This window comes from Pseudoliparis swirei, chromosome 19, assembly GCF_029220125.1.
Source record: "Pseudoliparis swirei isolate HS2019 ecotype Mariana Trench chromosome 19, NWPU_hadal_v1, whole genome shotgun sequence".
Classification (NCBI taxonomy): domain Eukaryota; kingdom Metazoa; phylum Chordata; class Actinopteri; order Perciformes; family Liparidae; genus Pseudoliparis; species Pseudoliparis swirei.
The window spans coordinates 4248157-4267671 of record NC_079406.1 but is presented as its reverse complement, the minus strand read 5'-3'; the positions used below and the strand labels follow the sequence as shown (position 1 = coordinate 4267671).

General features: G+C 46.8%; 2 protein-coding genes across 3 annotated transcripts; both read left to right on the top strand.

Annotated features, from left to right (window-relative positions):
* Positions 1–254: 254 nt before the first annotated feature.
* Positions 255–11046, top strand: LOC130210092 (myotubularin-related protein 7-like). Its single transcript, XM_056440074.1, has 13 exons — positions 255–347; positions 4358–4410; positions 4485–4638; positions 4835–4997; positions 5185–5342; positions 5443–5571; positions 6542–6676; positions 6920–7052; positions 7480–7573; positions 9727–9898; positions 10374–10423; positions 10525–10725; positions 10908–11046. The coding sequence occupies exons 1-13, from the start codon at positions 255–257 to the stop codon at positions 11044–11046; spliced, it is 1674 nt and encodes a 557-aa protein (XP_056296049.1).
* A 611-nt stretch (positions 11047–11657) lies between these two features.
* Positions 11658–16044, top strand: pdgfrl (platelet-derived growth factor receptor-like). Of its 2 annotated transcripts, none has more exons than XM_056439339.1 (7): positions 11658–11770; positions 12404–12572; positions 13375–13648; positions 14294–14445; positions 14583–14876; positions 15394–15530; positions 15738–16044. In XM_056439339.1, the coding sequence occupies exons 1-7, from the start codon at positions 11744–11746 to the stop codon at positions 15924–15926; spliced, it is 1242 nt and encodes a 413-aa protein (XP_056295314.1). In that variant the 5' UTR covers positions 11658–11743; the 3' UTR covers positions 15927–16044. The 2 variants fall into 2 exon arrangements, with proteins under 2 accessions (XP_056295314.1, XP_056295315.1); XM_056439340.1 differs by having other exon boundaries at positions 11665–11815.
* The last annotated feature ends 3471 nt before the right edge of the window (positions 16045–19515 follow it).

Genomic DNA, 19515 nt, shown 5'->3' with positions numbered 1-19515 from the left:
ACTGTGCTACGCCACCAAAAGAGCCTGGCATCTCCACGGCAACTTCTGTTGAGCTCTTGGAGGAATTTTTTAAAAAGAGAGAGAGAGAGAAAATCAAAGAAAAGAGGCACATTTTTTTTGCATTGAACACGGCCTTTGCTAATTACAACCACGGTTGAGTTTGCAGCGCGCGATCAATTCCAGCTCAAACCAGCTCGAGGCCTCAGTGGGAAGGCGGCAGCTGGCGGCTGGAAGGCGCCGCCGCGCAATCCGGCATGACGACAGCCGACTCTGCCGGAGTTTGTCCATCCAGCCAAGCAGTCAAATATCATGGCCCAGCGCCCACCGAGCCCTGGCTGCAGGGCCGGGTATCTGACCTGCATGCTGATGGGAAAGTAAATGTTTTCCTTTCGTGGTGGTTACGGCTGGAGACACGACTGTTAACGCTGGTTGTTTGTCTCAAACACACACACACACGCACACACATTGATCTGCTGTACAAAGTGAACCTAAATACATTTATCACATTCAACTTTTGAAGTCCCTGCGCCAAAGAAATACTTGCTTTAAGAGCGTGTGAGTGTGTGAGTGTGTGTGATGTTTTCATACATGCAGCTGGTGACTGTAACCATGGAAAGGATGGAAAAGGAGTCACCGGCTCCCCGGGTCTCGCTGTTGACACGCGCTAATTCTGTGAAGCCAATTGAATGCACTTGCCCTCCTCCGATGGCTGAGTGACCCGGCTTCAGAAAACGTGGATGCGGTCAACAGACTGAATGGTGTTTGCCTTGCGCACCGTTCGCTCCAGTTAGCACTGGTGTCGCCAGGAAATGTTAGAGTGAACCATTTACTGATAAGGCGGCCGACGGCTGTGAGAAGAGGCAGGACAGGTGAGAGTGACCTCCGGACCTGGAAAACAGCATCTTTTGGAAGCAGAAAGATTTTGACAAGAATGTTTATGTGGATGCACTGACGTCAAATAACAGAGTTTGGCACATCCAATAAATTTCAACAAACATCCCAGTATGATAAAAAAAATCAAACATTTCTACCTTGTAGAATATTATATATAATATATAATATTTAACATTTATTCCAACACTGACCCAATAAGGACATCTTATTCATACAATTCAGTATATTAATATGTATATATCATATAATAATATTCAGTATAATATGATATATAAATAATATCTAATGCAAATATACAATATACATATCAGTATTATAATAAATTATAAATATTGTGAAATATTGTATTCAATATATGTGATTTATTTGATACAATATTTATATATATATGTTATGCAATATATATATATATATATTATAAATATATATATATTTGTATTTCATATAAATACCTTCTCACCTGTATATATATACATATATATATAAATATTGTATAATATATATGTATATATATATAAATATTGTATAATATAAATCACATATATATATATATATGTGATTTATATTTATACAAGATTTGACAATATTTATATTTTATTATAATCATGACCGGACCGAAAACAGCATCTTTTGAGACATAAAGTTCCTAGGACCTCAAATTCCCTCGAAGAATGTTGATGTGGATGTGCCAACGTCAAATAAGAGACCGAACCACACATAACAGAGGTTTCAGTGTAGCTCACTAGGGAAAAACATCTAAATCAAAATGTTAAAATAGGTTAGACATTTGTTCAGGAGGCCACGATTAGCCCTGGTTTAAAAGTTGAACCTAATGCAATGGCACAAAGTCTCTTCATATTGCATTTTAAGAACAGTCTGGAGCCTGAAGACATTACCTGTCCTTAGTTTGACTTCTTAATACTCATTTTATTAGGTAGGAGGGTGGAGTATTATCCGTGGAGGAGACTCACTGGAGCCTAAAAGTGATTTCCTGTCTCTATCTAGGTCAGAGTTCAAGCCTCAAGTACATGCAATAAGCACTTGCAGTTTTTTGTGTGGTGGAAAAAGTAAAATAAGAAAATAGATTTCATCAAATCCAAATGTAATTCAAATACCTTTTAACGATTTAAGAAACTACACGGAAGAACACCTGCATGTTTCTCAGGAAGCTTTTGAGAGGACAGAGCAAACCAGACCCCTTTTTATTCATTCATTAGTATTCCTCTTGCTGTTGTGATTATTAATTTTTTATTTCTGTATATATGTGTTTTATCCGTGGTGAAAAGACAAAAAAGAAAGTGTTAAAAAAGAAACTACACGTGTCAAAGGTTTGGATGTGAGTCAAGGTACAGAACAGTGTAAAGTGTTGTTGAATGCCATCGATCTTTAGTCGAAACATTTGGCCGCTGTACAAGATTTTCCTTTACGATCTGAGACGTCCATGTCGGACTTCACCGAGTCCCTCGGGACACACTGACTTCCACAGATGAATTCCTATTTGGCCTTGAAGTTAAACTGGGGACATCACAAGTTTACAGCCCTGAATAAATATTCGGTTTCAAAGCGTCCCCTCTGCACTATCCTTATCATTTCATATCTTGTGTTGGCCTTTTTATATTCGGGTGATTATCACACCTCCTTGACAAGCACCAGTCATAAAACACCATGAACGAGTTCAGTCATCACGGCTGGATTGTCCTAATTAGGACAAAGCACATAATACGACTGAGGCGAGCTTCGTGTGATGTCATCATAACCACATTTTTATTTTATTTTTTTCATTTAATCATTGGACATTATGCATGTTTTTTTCTTGTCAATCACGTCTGCTTAGTTTAACTTACTACTTTTATTCTTTTCTTTCTGCCTAGTGTCCCTCTCTGCTCACTGGTTGCAAAATACAGAAGATAAAAATACATTTTAAATTTGCCAAATCAACAAAAGACGTGGAATCCATCTGTGTTTGCACTGGGAGCGTCCGAACATAGCCTCAAGCTTTATTTAACAGTGGGGCAATCACTAATTTTATGCTCAGGGCCCAAAATTGTACAACAGTGTATCACTGTAACCTTTAAAAAACACTTTAAAGTGCCTACTTTGTGACACACCCCTCAGTGCTGGTTGCACTAATGACATCCGTCTCCGAATAGTGTCGAGCAAATAAGAATGTTTCTTAAAAGAAAACACAGAGATTAATTTGAGGCTACAGTCCAACTCAAAACTAAGAGCTGTGTCCTTAAATGCCTCCTCGTGACAGCTTACAAGAAACACTTTAAGATGATTTATTTTTGACATTTTTGGCTTTACTTAGTGGCCGCAAACAGGTGGAGGGGGCAGGAAGAGGGAAGTATGACATGCAATAAAGACCCGCAGCTGGAATCTAACCGGCAATGATGACCATTCAGATACCAAGTGACTCCAGAACCAACGCCACCCTTCTTTTCATTTACAGAAACAAAGTTCTCACCATACTGGAAGAACAGCATGAGCAGGTTTAGTTTGTATTTCTTGGACAGTCATGTTTTCGATGGTGACATGATGTGTAACCGCTTGGTTTTAAGGTTAGTTTTGAGAGAGATATTGAGAAGACAGCTCAACAGAACTTCCTAATATACAATAGCAAATTGGATTCGCCAGAAAATTGTCCTTTCTGTTTGCTACAAACATGTTTTTCTGAACAAAGCGAATGTGACCCTCATTCATTTTGCTAAATTTTTAAGCTAGTTTATCATAAATAAACCACTAATATTAATATTATTATGAACTGCAGTCAAGGTGCGCACTGCGCAGTATTACACGTGTGTCTTCAAAGACCTTATGTCAGTAAATGTCTAGAATGGCCGTCAACACCAGTAACACCAGTAAGCAGTGGCGGTGCCTGATGAGAACACGCATCTTTTGTGCCAGATTACTTTATTTTAGCACACTGGCTAAATTGTTTATCACTAATTTATATCTTTAATCAGTAATAGAAAACTGCTTCTTGGACCCGTCTCTTCTGGGCCGAAACGGCAGACAGGTAGAGAGGACATCCAGGAAGGGAAGGAAGTCAAATATTTTGCACAGATATCCTAGTTTACAAATATGACTGGATATATTCCATTTATCTAAAACACAAATATTGACAATTTGTATAATTTCCAAGTAGAATTAATAATCTAATAATTTTTGTATATTTAAAAAGGAAAGGTGGCTGAAGGTGGGTGGGGCCAGGCCCCTCGGCCCTCTATTGGCCAGTCACGTGACGTTGACTCTGGTCAGCGGCGGCCTGAAACGCCCTTTGACGTCTCTCTCAGGTCTCTGCCCCTCACTCGGCGGGCTTTAGGACCCAGCGGCGCCGCTCATGTGAACCTTTAGACAGCACCATTGTTATGGCAGCCGTTACCTGCGCGCTACTGACCCGACAGCCCTGAGCTTTTAATCTATAGATTATACCCCTGTACTCATGCTGTGCTGCTGCTAGTTGTATCGAGACGCGTTCAGGGACCGCAGGAAGCGGCTCGTCGCTCAGCCGCAGTCAGAGTCCTCCAGCCGCTATCCGCTGTGTTTGTTTATCACTGCAGTTAACACACGAGTGTTTGAGGATGAAGGTCGATCTTCCTCTTCCTCCTCTGGCTGCAGGTGGAGAACGTCAGGCTGCTTGACAGAGTCTCCCCCAGAAGAAGTCGGGTGGGCACCCTCTACCTGACGGCCACGCACACCATCTTTGTGGAGAACGAGGCTGGAGTGCGCAATGAAACCTGGGTGAGCATCAGTGAGATGACAGGACCAGACATCCGGGTGGAGGATGGGTGAGATGACGTCACAGGGGCCTCACACACGAGGCCCCTAGTGGATGGACACGTGTGTGTGTGTGTGTGTGTGTCGTCACCGTGTGCATCCAGTGCTGTGGGTGCAGCATTAACAGGTCCATGAGTCTGCCTCCCTGTAACTCCACCAGGTGCTTCACAGTCTGGTGTTCAGCGTGGAGATGCAAGCCGCCTCGGCCTCGGGATGCTCTCTGCTCGTCCGCTGCAAGAACTTCCAGGTCCTTCACTTCGTCGTCCCCCGGGAGCGGGAGTGCCACGATGTCCACCTGTCCCTGCAGCGTCTCTCCCAGCCAGGTGAAGGATCACATCGGGGACGCTGGTGCTCAAGTGTGCAGCAACAGATTCAAACGATTATTCCTGACTCATGACATTAATGTTTTCCCCCAATAATTTGTGTGAGCGGCCTCACAGTCGGTATTGGTCCATGGAGCTCCTGCATTGTCGGTGTTGTGTGTTTACTCGTCTCTGTTGTGCCTTGCAGAGCGCTGCGAGGAGCTGTACTGCTTCTCCTATAAACCCAACGTCGACGAGGCGGAGAGGCGGCAGGAATGGGACTTTTTGGACCCCAAGGCTGATTACAGCAGAATGGGACTCCCCAACTCCCTGTGGAAATTCTCCCCCATCAACCAACACTACAAGGTCAGTGAGCCGACCTCTACGACCCAGTCGGGCTGTTTTTCTTTCCTAATATGGCGGCGGCGGGAGCTTAAGCCTCGCGCTCTGTTGCTTCCTTCAAAAGGTGAGCGACACGTACCCCGCCGACCTGTTCGTGCCTCAGTCCGCCACGCCGCCTGTCATCGTGGGGAGCTCCAAGTTCAGGAGCAGAGGCCGATTTCCTACTCTGTCGTACTACTCCAAGGAAAATCACGTGAGTTTCATACACGTGCTCGTCTGAATACGACGGACGCACTAAAGGAAGCGACTGAGACCCCGCACAGGAATGGTGTGAAGCTTGAGAGACGTATCATGCCTGTCATCATATATATAAATATATATAGATGCAAAATCATCACAGTACTTCTTCTATTTTTTAAATGGCCGTCTCCCTGTAACAATGCGAGCTTGAAAGTTTTGAATGCTGCAAACGCTCAAAGTAAACATGAAGTTGCTGCTGCTCGCTGCATCTCAAACTATTTAGTTTTACATCAGATAAATGTACACACATAATGTAAATTGATGAAGTAGCCTCAGATTATTTATTTGGGGTTAAAGTCTCTCTTCCAATAAAGTCCGTCTGCAGAGCAGATCTCCATTCTGTTTGCTATTTCAGATTTAAAATATATATTTATGATTTGTAAATAGGTCAAAACAAATAAGGGAGACAAAAGTACGACACTGAGGAGATTTGTAGACGTGACATTTAAACAGACAATCTGTCGAGTAAAGAAAAGAAAAGGTCCCTCGAGGAGACGTCCGTGCTCTCTTTAAATCAACGCGTGAGTCATTACTTTGAATCAGTAAATAAACCTCATCGTTCATAATCTTCTATTAATCACAGCCGGGACAGTTGGCAGTGCTTTATGTGTGTGAGGTCATCTTCCCAGGGCTGAGGGTCCAGCGAGCGGAGCTCCGGTCCGACAACGGGGCTCCGCTCCGGTTCACGAGCCACTCGACGGCCTTTGGCCTTCTCCCTTGTGGAAACTAAAAAAAGGAGATGTGAGAAATGTAGATTGAACATGCAAAGACCGAGTTCTGTGAGTTTGTAGTCGCCCTCATTCTCACACGTCGGATCGTCTTCAGTCTAAATGTGACCGAGAGTATTAATTCACTTTAAAAATCCCAAATGCCCGAGGAGCGAACGCCCCCGTGTGAAGCCTGAGCCTCTCGCCTCCTCCCAGGCCGCCATCTGCCGCAGCAGCCAGCCGCTGTCGGGCTTCAGCGCTCGCTGCCTGGAGGACGAACAGATGCTGGAGGCCATCTTGAGGTCCAATCCCCGCAGCGACTTCATGTATGTGGTGGACACCCGGCCCAAGGTGAGCCCTCGAGTGCCCGAGGAACACCTCGCGGACAAAGAACACACCCCACAAGAGTCCCAGTCCTCTGCTGTGTGTTCAGGTGCACCAGCTGGACGTGTTCACAGCAGAGCCTCCAACACATCCGGGCTCGGTGCTCGTTGGAGCACGGTCCAGATTGTGTAACTCACATGTGGGGGGGAAAAATTTCTTAGAATGTTGCTCTTCTTAATAAAAAGAAAGCTGCATTGCGTGTGTTTCTAGCTGAACGCCATCGCAAACCGAGCTGCAGGAAAAGGCTACGAAAACGAGGACAACTACTCCGACGTTAAATTCCAGTTCATCGGCATCGAGAACATCCACGTCATGAGGAACAGCCAGCAGAAAATGCTGGAGGGTAATTATTTTTCCTAATTCGCTTCCAGAAACAGTTTGAGGACCCGCAGCAGGGTCGGAGAGGCTCCACCACATCAGTGGTTGCATAACGAGATGTCTTGTGCTCTGGCTTTAGAGCCCGCTGCTTCTCCCCATTACTGAAGCAGAGCCCCCCCCCCTGTGGCTTTTCATTACGCATTCATGCGGACAGCAATCAGGCCTCAAATGAGCCCGCTTGGAGAATGTCTGGGTATTGTGCAGGGGTGCTGCTTGGGGGATAAAAAAGACTTTGAATCCATCTGGATTTTATTTTGGAGCTATTTTGGACAATCCGGGACCTAATCCCCCAAAGAGAGACCCAGGGCGTGAGAATGATTTGATTTCAAGTCTTGAAAAAAAATAAAGTTCGAGCTGTTCTTAAATTGTGATAACTCTTTGCCCCCTGGCAGCACAGGGGAATTCTTTTAAAGAAAAAGAAAAAACCGGAGACGGCAACTGCCCTTCGGAGCCCGACTCCCTCGCTCCACCTGACTGTCCGCTCCAGTGAGGTTTCAGAGAGAGTTAACGTCTCCTCACGGCGGAAAGCCGCCATGCCGGTGTCGTAAAAGGTCGATTGAACCTATGCACCTGCTCACTCTCCTATCAGTGGCCTCAGAGCATTCTCTCTCTCTCTCTCTCTCTCTCTCTCTCTCTCCCCCCCTCAGGTCAACTCACTTATACGGTGTTAGCTAAAAAAAAAAAAATCCCCCGTCACCTCCGTCACCGCTTAATGAGCGAGCAGATGTTTGCACACGGCTCTATTAAAGTTTGCCTGAATCACCGAGGTCATGTGACGCAATCGACCCCGAGCCAATCGGATGTCAGCGGAGGAGAGACGGTCCGTGGTCATCTTGCAAAAATATTTATGTATGAAGGGAAAAAAAAATACAAATTTGGGTTTTGTTTAGTGTTTTTTGTATTGGAGTATACAGGACTGTCTCAGAAAATTAGAATATTGTGATAAAGTTCTTTATTTTCTGTAATGCAATTAAAAAAACAAAAATGTCATGCATTCTGGATTCATTACAAATCAACTGAAATATTGCAAGCCTTTTATTCTTTTAATATTGCTGATTATGGCTTACAGCTTAAGAAAACTCAAATATCCTATCTCTAAATATTAGAATATCATGAAAAAGTATACTAGTAGGGTATTAAACAAATCACTTGAATCGTCTAATTAACTCGAAACACCTGGAAACACATTTTCAAATGTTTGATTTTGTTTTGCTGTTATAAATCTTTTGTTTTACTTGGTCTGAGGAAATATTCAAATTTTATGAGATAGGATTTTAGAGTTTTCTTAAGCTGTAAGCCATAATCAGCAATATTAAAAGAATAAAAGGCTTGCAATATTTCAGTTGATTTGTAATGAATCCAGAATGCATGACATTTTTGTTTTTTAATTGCATTACAGAAAATAAAGAACTTTATCACAATATTCTAATTTTCTGAGACAGTCCTGTATATACACAAAACCACGACGATGAGGCTAGCACTGCTAGCGTCTATGCTACTTCATGCTAACCGTTGCTAATTGGCATTAGACACACAGGATGGTGGTTTGCAGGGATTCTGGTCATGCAACGTGTTCTACAGATGGGTGCACACCTGTTCACATGTCGATTAGAGGGGATCACCGAAGTGACCTGAAGTTCATCGTGAGGGGAACGTAGACGTCTGTGCTGAAGGTCTCTCACTCAAAACCACAAGTGAACCTCAAGGTGGAACACAAAGAAATGTTTGGGGTCTCCAATGTCCTCAGGGTCGGGATCTGGGAACTGTGAATGCAGGTCCTAAATGTTGTGCCAATGCACGTCGTAGATATTTCACAAGTAGAAACGTTGACCGGCTGATGGGCCTGGAGGAAAAGTCAAAGGGGGGGATCTCGAAAATCAGTCTCTGGGGAACAACTTTATATTCAACTGTTCCCTCGGTCCGTGCTCGGGTTCCCCAGGAGTCTCTCGTCGTGGATGTTGTGATGTGAGCGTGAGGGTTAATGAAGTCCAGCGGTCAGGTACGCTCTGGGTTGCCAGTGAGGCAGCTGTGTTGTGCTTCCAGTGTGTGAGCGGCGCTCCGTGCCCGACTTCCTGGAAGCACATCAAAGCCGCTCTGGATGCAGCATCTTCATCGCCAAGGTCGGTCCGGAGGTCGAGCCCTGCTGACTGCCGCACAATATTAGCTTAGGTGTTTGTGCGTGTAAATAATGTAGGGTATGGGTCGGGATCAATCGATTCAACACCAGAGACGGGACGTGTCGCCTAACGGGAAGACGTGTGTCTAGCGTCTGAAAGGTGCTGATGGAGGAAGATGAGAGATCTGACATTTATCACAGAACTTTCACTTATTGATGAAAAGAGGAAGTTGACGACGACGTCTATCTGGGTCGGCTGTAGCTCAGTCGGGATGAGCGGCGGTCCCATAGCTACGGTTCGATCCCCGCTCTCCCCATTAGTTGCATGTTGAAGTGTCCTTGAGCAAGGCGCCGAACCCCCAGTTGCTTCACTGCAGCCTTAGTCCTTAACAACTAAAGATGGGTCGAATGCAGAGAAGAGTTTCCCCACGGGGATCCATCAAAATGTACATTTATTTTTCTTTCTTTCTTTTCTTTTGTCTCCAATGCAGGGTTGTTCATTTCATTGTTTGTGATTTTGAAGATGTATTTTAGATCATGCGACGTTTTTACGTTTCGGACACATTCCTGTGTTTTTTGGCACGTTGGAGCCACCGACGTCGGATCGGTATAAGAGCGTGAAACCAGTGGCAGAAATTCCTCCAACCGTTGCATCACAGTCCGGCTCAGTACCTGAGATATATATATATATATATGTATGTATATGAGGTTTCCATCTCAAAGTAATGGTGCTAGTGGTGTCGTTCTGGCACCGCTCAAAGTTAATATTTACACTTTCATGACAGAAGAGTATTTTTGTTTGTGTGTGTGTACCTTCATCCTGCTCTCTGAGTTCTTAAGTCACAGAGCAGAGTTTCATCTTTCAGTAGAACTGTGAATATCACATTCCCCTACACACTCGTATCGTACTTATATATATAATTACACTGTCTTCAGCAGTGGGCTAATGAGGCTTGTTTCTTTGATCGGAAGGATTTGGAATGGAAAACAAATATAATCCCGAAGCCTGTTTTGGGGAATAGTTCCTCAAGTCGAAATGGAAAATGGAAAAGGCCCCCGCAGAGGAGGAAGAGGCTCCGTCGTTCTGGAGGGATTAACTGAGACTCTGTCTGAACCTTTTCATCAAGACATGCGGGAATTGGAAATGAGTTTCTCTCCTCCTGCTCTCAGGTTCTCATCGAGAAGGACTGGCTCTCCTTTGGACACAAGTTCTCTCACAGGTCTGACTCTTTACATCTGAAACTTTCTGTATTATACGATGATTTTCCGATCTTTCTCGCGGTGTCGATCGACCCGTCCTCTTCCTCTTCCTCTCCTCCAGGTGCAACCACCTGGTGGGAGACCCGAAGGAGGTGTCCCCCGTCATGGATCAGTTCCTGGAGTGCGTGTGGCAGCTCATGGAGCAGTTCCCCTGCGCCTTCGAGTTCAACGCCCGGTTCCTCATCACCATCCACAGCCACGTCTACTCCTGCCAGTACGGCAACTTCATTGGCAACAACCAGCGGGAGAGGGTGGAGCTGGGGTGAGATTTACACCTTTTCACAGAGCAGACATCTCGTCGGGGAAGTGACAGCTCGAGGTTTATTGCCTTAATATGCAAATAGAGGCGACGCTGTGCTAAAGAAAACAAGCTCTTCTAATTCAATGAATTTCTTTCATGAATCTTGATTCTTACATCGTCTGTATCTGTTTTCTTTCGTGCAGGTTGCGTGAGAGGACTCACTCTTTGTGGAGTTATCTGTGGAAGAACCAGACGGACTACATCAACCCTCTGTACCGACCGGACCACAGCCAGACACAGGGGCTCCTCCGGCCCTCTACTGCCCCCTACTGCTTCAAGTAGGTCCTCACCAACAGGAGCAACCCATCACACGTATTTTTGAAATCTCCTTAAAAAACTATACACGGTCAACAAAATAGATGTAAATGTCGATCAACATCTTTTTACCTTCTGCTTGTGATAAAATAAGTAAACAACTCATAAGTTGACCCTGTGAGGTCCGTTCTCCATTGTGTGCGGTCCCTTTGAAGAATTAGGATTTGGGAGTGACGCCGATATGAAAGCTAGTTTATCCGTCTTTCCTTTAGGAGCAGGCACATTATTTTTCTATTTATTCTTTCGAAAAATGCATATTTGTGTTTCACTCTGACCCTGAAATTCTGTCTCTTGTGTTATTGTGACTGTCGTGATTGAACCAAGTATTTGTGATACCTGCAGATGGAGACGAAGGATTGATATCAACTTAAATGATGAAGACTCTCATGAAGACATGTTGAGAATCTGTGGAATGATCCGAGCAGAAGGATCGATATCCAATCAAACGATAAAGCTGAACTCATGAAAATATGAGGTATTTGCTCATTTATTTTGATTATTGCATCCATTCAAGTCTTCCTCATTAAGGTGGTTGTGTTTAACTTTCACTCGTCCGCTGTTAGCAGGATATCTGAACAAAACATTGTTGCGAAACCTGAAAGTTGTCATAAATCAAAGAATCGATTCATTTCTTGATGTGGATGGCGCCCCCTTGTGGTCGTTTATGGACACGTTCTGGGTCAGTCCTCAGGTACTCGGATCTTTTACTCCAATGTGAAAATACTCTACCACAAAAGTAAGTCCTGCATTTAATACCATATTGAAGTAAAAGTATAGAAGTATATCTGCAAAATACATTTATAGCATCAAAAGTAAAAGTACTTTATGTAAATACACAAATTCACTCAATAGGGGCCAGTCTAGGCCTGGTGCTTGAAAGGCATATTAAACAATCAAATACATGGATCCTACCCATAATATCATACAATCTATTAAGCCAGACTCATTTAGTATATCTCAATACAAAGCATGTAAAAATGCAGTATGCCAAAACATACCATAGGATGTACATGTTACAGTATGCAGAAAGCTTTTCTGGCTATTCAACCCTGAGCACAGTGGATATGTGTATGAGGGGTCAAAGTTCAAGGTGCCATGTTATGAGGAAGTAGTTTGTCCCAATTTAATGCATTCATTGTCTGTGCATGAGCATGTAAGTAATCTTCAAGGTGTGTGAAGCTGCCCTTGAACGTGACTTCCTCTCTGGTCCAGCAGAGGGCGCCAGAGTTCCTGCTTCTGCTCCTGAGGTCTGAGGAGAGAGGGGAGGACACAGAAAGGGGCTCAGTTTATTTTTCCCCTTTTTCTCTCTCATTCTGTTGAACAGGATGGAGCTGGAGATCTAGACGGGGCAGCCGGAGCCTGCAGAGTTCCTACCGAGCACAAGAGAACAAAAAAAACCAACCTCCCCGACTGTCTCCGACCCGGCAGAACACGCAGCATGAAGCTCTGGCTCGGGCTTTGCCTGGCTCTGCTCTGGGTGGAGCTCCAACACGGTGAGCGCAGTCTCGTGGAGATCGACGGTTAAAAGCAAAACTGAACTTGTTGTTGTCCTAAATCTCGAGAGCAACATGGAGGTAGAGGGAGGATGACATCAGGTTGTGGGAATGAGGCAAACACATGATCGACACATTCTGTCAATCTTTTTTTGTGTGTCTCCTCTGCTCTGTTTTTATTGTATTTAATGCACGTCAACTGTAAAAAAGTTTGCATCCGAGTTGTGTGAAGTTTATTTTCTGCTGACCAACTCAAACCAGCTGCACAGCAGAGGCACGCAGCATGAAGAAGCCTCCTCCTCCTCCTCCTCCTCTGACCTCTGGGTCGTCGTTAAGTCCGCACGGAGGAAAGTCTCCGCTGCTGAAGACCAATTTTGTTTTTGTCTTTAATGCTTCATCTGTTCACGTGCCCCAGCTGGACATTTTTTGCCAGTAATAAAGGATTTCGCACTTCCTGTTTAACTGTCGTCACAGATGCTTCATTCTGGTCACATGACATTTATTATTCTGTCCATCCTGGAGAGGGATCCTCCTGTTGCTCTCCTGAAAGTTTCTTACCTTTTTTTTTTACCCCTGAAAGTTTTTTTCCTTCTATTTCTTTGGAGTTGTTCCTGAGCCGATGTGAAAGGTCAAAGGTCAGGGATGTCGTATGTGTACAGACTGTAAAGCCTGCTGAGGCAAATTTGTCATATTGAGGTTATACAAAATAAACTTATTTGAATTGAATGTCTCGGCAGTGTGTTATGACTTTTATCATCTTCATCATTGTGGCTCTTCATCGCCCTCTCCTCTTCGTACCCAGGGGCCTGCCAACAGGTCAAGCGGAGGAAGGACGCAGGAGAGAACCGCATCCGCCTGGGGGGGAAGCGGGCGAAGCTGCGACCGGCCAAACCAAAACATGGCGGCGGGAAAAGTCAGAACCTGCTGACCCAAGTTCTGGACAAGGGCCGCTTCCTGCGCCTGGGCCCGGTCACCACGCTGGCCCCCGGGAGGAGCATGAAGCTGCGCTGCAAGGGCAATTCCATCGGCTGGTCATACCCGTCCTCCCTGGACACCTTCAACGACTCGCGCCTCAGGTGACGCCCCTCTTCCCTTTATTACCTTCGCATTGAAAATGCCGGAAGGTTATGTTTTGATCGCCGTGTATTTATTTATTTATTTGTATGCGTGTTATTCGCAAAACTCAAAAGTATTGAACCGAATCGCATGAAATTTGGTGGGATGATTGTTTATTATCCGGGGACCAGTTGATTAGATTTTGGGATCGATCGGGTTAAAGGTCAAGGTCAAAGGTCATGAACAGGTCAAAATCTTTCGCAGAACTCAAAAAGTATTGAACCGAATCGCATGAAATTTGGTGGGATGATTGTTTATTATCCGGGGACCAGTTGATTAGATTTTGGGATCGATCGGGTCAAAGGTCATGAACACGTCAAATCTTCTTGAATCACATGGAATTTGGTGGGATGATTGGTTATTATCCGGGGACCATTTGATTAGATTTTGGGATCAATCGGGTCAAAGGTCAAGGTCATGGAAAGGTCAAAATATTTTACCATAGCACGATACATTTGTCCAATTGGCATGCAACTAATGCCAAAATGTTCACAATTCAATGCCCAATCTTGTGATATGCGAAGGTATGCGCTCTACCGAGTGCCCGTTCTAGTTCACGCTATAAGCTGATGCGAGTGTGAAAGTCATATTTTTTTTGTTTCCAGCGTCAAGCCCAGTGACAAGTACGGCCAGCTGGTGCTGACGTCGCCCTCTGCTGCCGACACGGGGCGCTACAGCTGCTGGGTGGTCGTGTGCGACGGCTCGGAGTGCGAGAGAGACCACGAGCGCACCTACGTCTCCTACGTCTACTTCACAGGTGAGGCACGCTGACCCGAACCCTTTAACACATTCATTATAACGCGTATAGAAGAGGAGGAAACTACCCCCTGGTCCATCACACACACGTCACTCTGTGATTGGACGGCTCGGTCTCACCCGTCCGCCCCCAAACAGACAAAGACAACCTCTTCGTTCCGTCCGCCATCCACGTCGAGATCGTGTACCTGCGCCCGGACCGGCCCGCCGTGGTGCCGTGCCGCGTGACCGACCCGCGGGCCGAGGTGTCCCTGCACAGGGAGGCGCCCCCGGAGGAGATCCCAGCCAACGGGACGCAGGTGACCTACGACCCCACCAGGGGGTTCGTGCTGCAGAAGCCGAGGCCGGAGCACCAGGGGGTCTTCTACTGCAAGGCCGTGCTCAAGGGCACCCCTCAGATCTCCACCAAGTACCAGCTGCTCTACGTGGAGGGTGAGGATCCCGCGTGTTTATGGTTTTATGGAGTTAAAAACGAGAGCCGCGGTGAGAGACTATTTATAAAGACGTGAATTCATTTAGTTTCGTTTCTCGGACGTCCCCGACTCCTCTGCTGAGCTCTTCATGTGGAGCATCTCCAACTGGAATGGAAACAGTGTAGCTTTTGCAAATCGGAGGAGGAAGAGGGGTGAATTCATGGAATGTGTGTGTGTGTGTGTAGGGGGCGGGGTTTAAGTCAAATGAAGCTCCTGTGGCATGTTTGACTGGCAGATGGAGAGAAACAGACCTTGAACTGATGATGGACTGGCGACTGGTTTCAGTGGTTAGCGGGACCGTCTTTCAATCAGGAGGTTGGCGGTTCAATCCCCGCCCTAGTCGATGTGTCCTTGAGCAAGACACTTAACCCTGACGTTCTCCTTGTAGCCGTGTCTATACATGCCATGACGTGATGGAGGTTTGACTGGTCAAATATTGAGACCTTTTTAACGTGTTTTTTTCTTCTCGTGGTCAGTTCCGCGCGGGCCGCCGTTAGCGGGCCTGGAAGCGTCTCCGGAGTCGGTGCGCCGAGGCGACGACGTCAACGTGACCTGCAGCGTGTTGGGGGAGCCGGAGGCGGACGTGAGCTTCACCTGGACGTATCCTGGTCAGGTGAGAAGGCAACAGTGACAATCAACCGTTATACGCATTAGTTTGCCTCGATTAAATTGTCCACACAGACATTTCTATGCTGTAAACTGGGTTGATTCATAAACAGTGGGTCATAAGAACCCATTTTTAATTAGAGGTATTGTTGATTGGATGGATTTAGAATCATGGATCAAATCTCATAACGATAACTCCTGTGTTTGTGTGTAGGGCCGCCGCCCGGCTCACACACACACCTCCTGGAGGCTGGTCAACAGAGGGCTGAGCCACACCACGCGGCTCTCCCAGAGCGTCCTGACTCTAGAAGACATGGAGACCATCGACTTCGGGAACTACGTCTGCAAAGCCAAGAACCAGGAGGGCGAGACCATCGTGACGACCGACATCGTGTCCCGCTAGCAGCCGGGATGGAACCGCAACACGGAGAACCGACGTGTGTGTGTGTGTATATACTTAATGGGTGTATTTTTAGATTGCAGCTCGCGATGACGTAATAAAGGATTTGCTACAGCTTTCATTGACGAGTTCATTCTTAAAACTGGACCCAGTCCTCGTGACGCACGCGGCTGCATGAGGTCACATTTGACAATGAACACACAAACGGCGTTTCTCAATTCAAAGTACACGACTACAGACTTGTGTTCTTTTGGAGTCTGGACTTGGGAGTCCAGAACGGTCTTTCTGCGATTGGAACAGCAGCTGACTTGATGACGTCACCACATCAGCTGTTCTTGCTCCTGAGTTCACTCTAATTATTCACTGTAAATTATTTTTTTACAGTCAAATAAACAAAACATCCTAAAATGACGTTCCGTGACTCAACAGTATTTATAAAAAGTCATCTGTCAGTTTATTTTCTCCTCAGCTATTGTTTCCGGTTGCTGGTGAAATGCATTCTGGGATATCTGCTGGCCAGAGTACGCACAAGTCTCCTCTGATGCATCCTCCGGAAAGTGGGAGGATCAAGTCACATCCGGGCATTTTGACCGTGCTTCAGTGTTGCCAGGTCCGCGGTTTTCCCGCGGAATTGGGCTACTTTTGAAGTGTTGCCGCGGGTTGAATTTTTTGTCCGCTGGTTCGGGTAGACCTATTTTGCATGCAAATTACATGAATATCTTTAAATAAAAACACATTTTAAATGAAATAATTTATTTATACCCAAATCCTACCAAAGTGACTCCAGATCAGCACGTACACGCCGACACATCCGCGCACACAGGACTCTCATTAGCACCCCCCCCCCCCCCCCGTCGACAACGCTCGCCGTGGGTCACTTTCCTATCTCAGGGGGGCATCATTAAGGAGTTATGGAGGACACCATGGTTAAAACAGCGGTACTGGACATGGACTTTAAAAGCAGTGTATATGGTTTGGCACGGGCATATTTTGAGTTCTGATATTGGGCTGGTTTTTGGGCTGGTTTTGATTGGCCATTGGGCTGGTTTTGTCACACAGACCTGGCAACCCTGCCGTGCTTTGCGAGAAGCAAACTTTGAATTGGAACATGTACCCGGGCTGCGACTGATGACGTTTCACGAGGACACAAGTAGAGGAAAGTACGCACAAGTACGCATATTGAGAAACGCCGAAAGTCCAAACAACGAGGCGCGTCGGCGCTCTGCAGGAGGCGAGTGGGTTTCCTGTGTAGCTTCTTAACGGCGGCCATCGGCGTCTTTGCTGTGCACGATGGCGTCCAGAGGAACATCTGGCTCATCGCGGCGCCGCGTGCCCGGCTGACGTCTTAATGCGCTCCGTATGTGGAATGTGATCCGCGGGCCCAGAACTAATTTTAGTACAATGCAACACTTGCTGAATAGTTATTTGGTTGTTATGATTTTTGGCGCTTGGGGTATGCCGGTTTGTGGTTGAGAAAACATGAAAAGGATATTTGATATCCTGCCTGCCGAGTCGAAGGAAAAACTGAATTCCATTCTTTGTACCTCTTAATTATTAGAACCCTGAAGTTTCTTGTTTTTTTTTTGCTTTCTTTTTTCTTTTTTTTTTTTCTTCTCTTCTCTTTTCTTTTCTCACTGGACTTTTGTTACACTTTTTGTCGTTCTTTACTGGCTTTTCGACTCTTTTTTGGACCTTGTTTCACTTTTTCTATATATCGTCTACTCGCTTTGCTCACTTTGTCGCTGAAGTGGCTTACTCCTGCTGACACCAGTTGCCAGCTGATCGCGCTGTGCAGGGATGAGCTGGTGCAGGAGAAGCTCCCGCTGGAGCGCTGGAAGGAGGCTGAGGACGCTCTGGAACCAACGAAGGCTAGCGGGAACGTGGTCTTTAAGGAATAAGGGGGATGAGAGAATAAGGCTGGGAATGTCAGACGATTGATTCGTGAGAGCTGTCTCTGTCGTGCAGTGAGCTCCTGGAGTGAGATCGTGGCGACACGTCCGGTATCCGGATCTGGCACGTCTTTATTATCGGACTAGACTATCTGAAGACAGCGCTACACCCGGCGGCGAGAGGCACAGCGCGGACACAGAGAGATGACCGGTGCCATGGGATGTGGTGCTGGATGGATGCTTGTGTGTGAAGGAGGCCCATGTGTGTTGTGGACGGAGTGCGTAGCCCGAACATTGAACTGTTGGCCGTGCCATTCGAGTTCATTTGCCATGATTATTTGTCCCGCGCTGACGCATTATGTTGGCCGCTGAGGAAGCGCTCTGCACTGGCGAATGTGCAGCCTGGAGCATTCTGAATCATCTGGGTGATCACTATGGCTATCACTGGTGACTTTAACCATCAATACATTGGACTGGTGACTTTAACCACACCACATTCTGCTCTCTGCCCCAACTCCATCAAAATACCTGAGCTGCACACACAATGAACACCTTCCCCTCTTCGGGTCTGATCAACTCACTCCCGCCACTGTCTCAGGTCTGCAGGTCTGGGCTGTGCCTGGTCTGACTGCACCAGGGTGACCCTCTGGTGCCGGAGGCACTCTGGGGGCTCTCAGGACTCTGGAGAGGTGGTCTATGTGGGCTAACGACGCCTACGGGAACAGGACAGGACGGGACTCAGGTGACTGCTGGGGACCGCACGGGAGGACGAGACGACAGTGACCGACATCATCCATCACGGACTGACCACCCCTGTGCACCATCTGGATCACTGCTCACTTCATCACCTGCTTCCATCACACAGGACCCTGGCTTTCAGGACATCCAAGAACTCTGACGCTGAGAGCGGAGACAGGCTGAGCTGAGGAAAGCCCAGCGCAGGCAAAGAACAGAGGAAGCTGGGCAAGGGGAAGGTGAAGCAGGAGGAAGAGAGGGCTGGCAGAGGAGGAAAAAGCAGAACAAGGCAGGGAGGAACAACCAAGCAGGAAGCAGATGCTGGGAGGGAGTGAACCAGGGAGACAACAGGGGGGGAGGAGACAGGGTCCCCAGCTGATCAATTTTTCCACAATAGGTTCCTCTCACAGCCCTCCCCCACCTCCACCACCCTCACCCCTCCCAAACCCCCTCTCCCCCCTGTCTGCACCTCTCAGCACCCCACCCTCCCTCCACCCTCCTGGGCCTGTGACCCTGCTCCTCTCTCTGTGAGCCTCACCACACCAAGACAGGAGCCTCAGGAAGCACTCCCTGCTGCTGTCCTACACCCTAGAGGCCCCAGTCCTACGTCCATCAGCCCCTGGCCACAACCCTCCTGGTGTCCTGCAGCTTCTCTCACTGCAAGCCTGTGTGCCTGGTCCCTGTCCTGCCTCCCAGCCTGGTCCCCCAGGCCTGGAAGTCTGCAGCACTGAAGGTGCTGGTCACCGACCGACCTCCCCTCACCTCTGGTGATGCCACCTCCGAGATGAGTGTGCTCACCACCTCCCCTCCTCACCTTGCTGTGTGAGTCTGCTCCATGCTTGTCCAGCTCATCCCAGAGTGGACGACGCCTCCATCATCTACCTGTCTACCTGCCTGGCTTCCCCTCGCATTGTGCACCATCTCTCGCTGACTTCTCCTGACTTCTCCAGTGCATTCCAGTGCCTTCC

Coding starts and splice junctions, on each gene's coding strand:
- LOC130210092 (XM_056440074.1), top strand. CDS start 255: ATGACGACAGCCGACTCTGCCGGAGTTTGTCCATCCAGCCAAGCAGTC. Junction 348..4,357: donor AGCCCTGGCTGCAGGGCCGG/GTATCTGACCTG, acceptor TGCTGCTGCTAG/TTGTATCGAGACGCGTTCAG. Junction 10,424..10,524: donor GGACACAAGTTCTCTCACAG/GTCTGACTCTTT, acceptor CCTCTCCTCCAG/GTGCAACCACCTGGTGGGAG.
- pdgfrl (XM_056439339.1), top strand. CDS start 11,744: ATGGACACGTTCTGGGTCAGTCCTCAG. Junction 11,771..12,403: donor CGTTCTGGGTCAGTCCTCAG/GTACTCGGATCT, acceptor TCTGTTGAACAG/GATGGAGCTGGAGATCTAGA. Junction 13,649..14,293: donor TTCAACGACTCGCGCCTCAG/GTGACGCCCCTC, acceptor TTTTGTTTCCAG/CGTCAAGCCCAGTGACAAGT.